We start from the raw sequence: 5,978 nt of genomic DNA on the forward strand, positions 1-5,978 counted from the left end.
ACTATACCTTTTTATGACAGAAAGGGAGAGATCTTGCACTTTGCCATTATTTATTTTGAATGTAGCTTTTGCCTGAGTATTCATGTATCCATTAGTACTGAAATGTTGGTCACACAAAGTAAAAGTAGTTTGAGTGCTCTGTAACCTTGCTGGACAGATGATAACAGTGTGGCCGTGTGTGGCACCAGCTCAGGTGTAGCAGCCTTTCCTCAGGGAAACATGCTTGCCAAAGTGAGGACAAAATGATGAGAAATTAATACAAATTGTTATAATAGTCCCATAACAGTTGAGACTAATACTTTAGTTTACACTCTGTCACAGCAGAGCCCTCCTCACCAACCTTCAAAGAGAAATTAGCTTTCTTTCTGTGTGGTAAATTGCTTTTTTTGAGAGCTGCAGCTACAGATCAAATTACAACTGGCAATCTTGTACCTAAGCAGTGTTTATGCCACTGCATAAGAAGGGGCCAGAGTACACTGGTCCATAATTCCCATTGCTGCCATTACTGGCCTAGGAGCAAATGTGGAAGCTGTGCAAAAAGAATACCAACCCACTCCAAGCTGTTTCCCAACACTGAACCATTTATTCTAAATTCAATAAAAAACTACAATCGTTACATAAACACAATCTGTACAAACACTATTAAAAACAGCCCTGTGCCCAAAACATTTCATCATGTGCCTGAAGTTCACTACTACCAACTATAAGCCATAAAATGACAGTCATCATCTTACCCATCCGAGATTTCTCATATCCTCCCAGATCCATTCAAATGGAGTGCGAATGGAATCAGCTTAGTTATAAAAGTAGAGAAACTGTATCATTAAAAACAAATCACTGGGTTAGGTACACCCCCTCTTTATTGGATACACAAATATTTACGTATTTATATAAGGTATCATGCAACAGTAATTTCCTGGATGGAAGACTTCCTTTCTTCATGGCAGGAGGATGGAATCTCAATGACAAATTTCTCGTTTTATTTTTTCAGAGATTCTTTTTCTTAAGAGAATGGCGTTTATCATCTTTTTTCTGTTTGAAAATTGGAGAATGCAGGAAATTTGTATCGGTAAATGGATCTCCTCTCCTGAGCTTCCTGGTTAAAAAAAAAAATAAAGGGAAAACTGAGTTCTGTTCCCTATGTCACTCAGTAACTTTTAGCTAGTAAGTTCCACTTCACGCGAATGAGGCTGTATTACGAACACCAAACCTCTCCGAACGAGCTCTTTTGTTAAGGACTTATTTTCAAAATAAGCCTCTCAAATACTTTACTGGGTGAATATTATGTACTTTATATCAAACTGGAAACTCAAGACACCTACCCTGCAAGACTTGGTTCTTTATAGCTCACAGCAGAAGCACAGCTTCTCTTGCGTTTTGGAGAACCTAGTCCTCCACCTTCTGGGACAATTCCAGCACTGGGGAGCAATGCAGCAGTATTGGTAACGTCACAGAGATGCCCACGAGATGGCTCAGAAGGCTGGCCTGTGAAGAAATCAGACACACTTCAGACTATACAGGGAAGTGAGCTTGAAGAAGAATATCAATGAACACACTGGATGTCAAGTAACTCCCAATCAGAAATGTTATCTCCATTTTTCCACTTTAAAATACATAGGAGGATAAACACATTCAGGATTTTCATTTGGAAAAATAAACACTAAGGCAAACTGTGATTTGTTATTCCACTTCTCTCTCAAATTATATCTTGTTCTCTTTTTCCTCAGCTTTAATGCATCGTTAACATAGCTAAACCACAGTATTAATTCATTGCTGACCAATGTCTAAAAAAAATAATTTAATTTCAATATCTGCCAAGGGAAAATAAAAAAGAACAAATCTAACCATTCTTATAACATTATTCTGTTTGTTCTTATTACAAAAAACCAAACCCCAAAAATAAAAAAGCCTAAACCCCTTAAATAATGTTATCTTTCAAAGAAACAAAACCCATTACAGAACACCTTCTACACTTACTAATAGACTTGTCACTTGATTCGTTGTTTTCAGTCTCTTCTTCATGACGAAGTTGCTGCTCATGCTGTGCCAAACGTCTTTTAGACCTTGGCCTTGCATGGATTGGTGATGTAGCATTGTTGTCTGGTGAACTTTTCCTTCTCTTCGATTTGCTCTTGTAAGGCTCATAGAGGCTGTCATCTGAATCATCTTCACTATCGCTCGGCTCGGTGCTATTAGACTCAGCCAAGTCTTCTTTGTCAACTGTATCAGTATCTGTGCCATTCGCCTTTTGTCGAAAAGGTGTAAGATGGACACGTTCTCCCAACTGAAAGTCATACGCATCACAGACACCACCGAAGAACTTTGACTTTTTTTTGGAAACCCCTTTACCCTGTTTTCCTGGTCCTTGTTGGGAAGTATTTTTAGGCCGTTCCAGTTTTCCCTTCTGGTGCTTATCTTTTGTTTGTTGAGAGTCTTCTCTACATTTACACTCAGGTTGTTTAAGATCAGAAGTATCGTTTAAGTTGATCTGTGCAGTTTGAGAATCTCTCTGCCTCAACACCAGCTCTGAATCTCCCTTGTTGACATTCAACTGAGAAACAGCTGCATTTACATTTTCTGTAGCACACTTCTCTAGACTTTCCTCAAGCCTAATTTCATTCTGTTCAGAAAGCTCTTTTATTGAATCAGGTGCTTCTGAATGGTCTAAGACACCAGTGCTAATTACATCACGGTTTCTCATTTTAGAAAAGCGGTGTCTAGTAGTCACATGTTTTGGTAACACTTTACCAAGCCCATACTTTGCACTTGAAGGAAAAATTTCCAGCTCTGATGCTATGTTGTCCAGATGAAAATCAGATGTCTGTCCTTGTAATCAAAGAGAATAAGTCACATTAGAGCATATTAAACAGTAACATGTTTAGGTTTTGTGCAAAAAAATTCGGAACTTGTCAAAAATTCAGACTGTTCTTACAGTTTTCTCCACAGATTTGTATAAACTAGGATTTGGCAATCAAGATAAGCTCTGTTTAACACAGCACTTAAGAATATCACATTAGTATTTTCCTCTAAACTGTTCCTTTTGGAAAGGTTATCTACAGGTCATTTATTTTCCTCAGTATTTTGCTTTATTAACAAGTGTTGATTTCATAACTGCTACTGCATGACTAAAGGTGTCTTTACTCAGTTGAACTGTTTGGTAGATAGTGAAACAGGATTGCAGGTGTAGAGAAGATAAAGCATTTTGAAATTCTTCCCCAATTTGCTGAGCATCTTCATTCAAACATTTTACTGATTGCCAACATTAATATCTCCTCTTTATAAGGATAAGCAGAAAATTACTTGTCGAAAGCAGCAGTTACACTTTAAACTTGCAGTTACACATTTTTTTCCTAATTCAGGCTAGAACAATGTCTGATTCTTAAGATTTAGTTACCTTCGTTTTGAATTATTTCAGTTAAGGAAATGTCACAGTCAGATTCCACAGAGATCTTTGACAAAGAATGAGTCAACTCGTTTTTATTGCTATCAGCCTCTGTCCCACTTGCAAGTACAGGACCTTCTCCATGTGCACATTCTAGAGATGCTCTAGAGAAAATACCAAAGGTTGTATATTTACTGAGCAGCAACAGATTTTACGACAATTAATGATTTCATTACATTGAGTTTCTTCTCTTTTTCCAGTCAGAAAATTAAGCTTACTGTAACAGAGTTGTCAAACATAAACAGGCATTGATAAAAGATACTTACACTGAATATATTGGTCCTGTGACACTGCAGCTGTTTCCAGGACCTGAAGAAAGTACTCTTGGATTCTGTCAACACAATAAATCTTACTGTGACTAAATAGCCAAAACAAGCTTGCACCATCTACAAATTTTAGAGGACAGCTCAGCTCCTGCAAGTCAGCACATTCATCATCAGCCCAATGCTGCAGAGAACAAACAGGGGAAGGAATTGTGCACAAGACCTAAGAAAATCAGGATGCTCCAAGCACCTCCTAGCAGAGCCTCAGTCGCACTTTCAGCCTACTGACACACCCCCACAGTGTGTACCCCCTAGCATACTGGGAACTGTGGGACAAGTCCTTCCTCCAAACTAAGGCTCAAATCTCAAAAAATAATGTGCATCTATGTTTGGAAGGAGTAAGGGGAGGAATTAAGTCCTGTTCCTCAAGAGGAAAATGTACCTACTGTATCTATGGAACACAAATCCTTTGCTGGGCCAAGCAGATCAATTGAATCCAGTAAATTCTGAGAGACTTTGAAAATTATCTCGTTCAAGGCTGACAGTCGATTCTAATGGAAGAAAGGACAATAACACTCTTACTCTAGAATCAGCTACCAATGAAATAACTTGTCATGGTTTAACTCCAGGCAGCAGCTAAGCCCCATGCAACCACTCACTCCCCCATGAGCAGGATGGGGAAAAAAATCAGAAGGGTAAAAGCTAGAAAATTCATGGGTTGAGATAAAGACTGCTTGTGTGCACAGCTTTTGCTTTCCCCTATTAAACTAAGAAAAACAAGGAATTTCCTGCTTCCCATGGGCAAGAGGTGTTCAGCCATCTCCAGGACAGCAGGGCCCTATCACATGTAACAGTTACATGGGAAGACAAACACCATTACTCCAAACTTGTACCCCCTTCTTCCTCCCACTTTATATACTGAGCATGTCATATGCTATGGAACATCCCTTTGACCAGTCTGGGTCACCTGTCCCAGCTGTGTCTCCTCCCAATCTCCCATGCATCCCCAACTTCCTTGCCAGTGTGGCAGTATAGAAAGCAGCAAAGGCCTTGACTCTGTGTAAACTCTGCTCAGCAATAACAAAAATGTCTCTGCATTATCAACCCTGTGTTCTGCACAAATCCTAAACATAGCCCCACATTACCCACTGTGTAGAGTTATCTCCACCTCAGCCAAAACCAGCATGTAACTTCTTATCAGTATTGAGATAACTAAACCCTAAAGAAAACTTTGTCAGGTACCTTTACATGTGATAAAAAACCCCATAAAATTCACAGAAGATAGATTTTAGGTAAGCAAGAGTAGCCAGAAATAGAAATTAATTAGTTAATCACCAGGTGTCATGGTATCCAAACCATCACATCAGGTTAGGTCAAAATAAAACTGTTGTATATATTGAGTTAGATATCTTTAAGATCTTAAATGTTTCATAAAAAACTATCAGTGGATTGGTGCAGATTCTGATATTCAGCTTACCAACTCATAAAGTGATTATTATTAAAAATACCTCCACAAGTCCCTGTTCTTGCTGGAGCCTATAATTTCTTTGCAAGTCGAACATCTGAACCTTCAAATTGTGATAATCTTTCCTCAATTGAAGAATGGTAGCTTCGGCTTCTCTCAGTTTGCGCTTTTCTTCCTGCAAGGACAGAGCTAGATCTCTATTGTTTGCTTGAATGATCTTCAGCTTGTTGGAGCTGTTGTCTGCAACACAACAGTGAGTGTTTCAACTAGGCTTGAAAAGAAAACAAATACACTATAAATATGAAGATATTAAAGCATCTTACTCGCTCTTTTGCTCTTTATGACGGAGAACTGGGTAATTTTACCCAGCCTTGCCCATTTCTGGAGTTTTTTCTGTCTCATACATAGTTTTATGTCGCTCAGGCTATCTTTGAAGGGCTTCCTCGCGTATTCTGCCATCTTTTGCCTGGAGAAACAGAAGGGGTGAAGAATCCACGAGGCTGGGGTTGCACCACGCTCCCCGACGCCAAACGGGACAGAAGCACACGAGTGAAGCAGTTTTAAGCGGATGGACACACAGAGCAGAGACCCACAACTCCGGAAAGACACGCAGCTGTGGCTATTTCCACCATTTGCGGTCCGGCGGCCGCTGCCACCATCGCGGATTGCCTGAGCCGCAAAACGCTCGGTGCCCGCGGCGAGGGGACAGCTTTCAACAGCGGCCTCGGAGCGGCGCGGGCAGGGGAAAGGCTGGGGGAGTTTCTCCCGAGGCGTCGGAACCCTCCGGCTCCTCTAACACCGCAGCGTC

General features: G+C 40.2%; 1 protein-coding gene across 1 annotated transcript; it reads right to left on the reverse strand.

The window, feature by feature from the left end:
- Nucleotides 1-987: 987 nt before the first annotated feature.
- SGOL1 (shugoshin-like 1 (S. pombe)) lies at nt 988-5,629 on the reverse strand. The gene is made up of 8 exons (XM_009072991.1): nt 5,494-5,629; nt 5,214-5,410; nt 4,152-4,256; nt 3,709-3,773; nt 3,395-3,546; nt 1,978-2,826; nt 1,323-1,485; nt 988-1,096 (listed from the first exon to the last, which is right to left on the reverse strand). The coding sequence occupies exons 1-8, from the start codon at nt 5,627-5,629 to the stop codon at nt 988-990; spliced, it is 1,776 nt and encodes a 591-aa protein (XP_009071239.1).
- Nucleotides 5,630-5,978: the final 349 nt, after the last annotated feature.

The sequence above is a fragment of the Acanthisitta chloris genome, unplaced genomic scaffold (genome assembly GCF_000695815.1).
Source record: "Acanthisitta chloris isolate BGI_N310 unplaced genomic scaffold, ASM69581v1 scaffold7094, whole genome shotgun sequence".
Taxonomy (NCBI): domain Eukaryota; kingdom Metazoa; phylum Chordata; class Aves; order Passeriformes; family Acanthisittidae; genus Acanthisitta; species Acanthisitta chloris.

Bases quoted from the DNA above. Each gene is read 5' to 3' on its own strand.
- SGOL1 (XM_009072991.1), bottom strand. From the start codon at position 5,629: ATGGCAGAATACGCGAGGAAGCCCTTCAAAGATAGCCTGAGCGACATA. The intron at 3,774-4,151 runs GTAGGTACATTT...TTGTGTTGACAG, and splicing joins ATTTGTGTTCCATAGATACA to AATCCAAGAGTACTTTCTTC. The intron at 2,827-3,394 runs GTAACTAAATCT...TTTGATTACAAG, and splicing joins TGAAATAATTCAAAACGAAG to GACAGACATCTGATTTTCAT.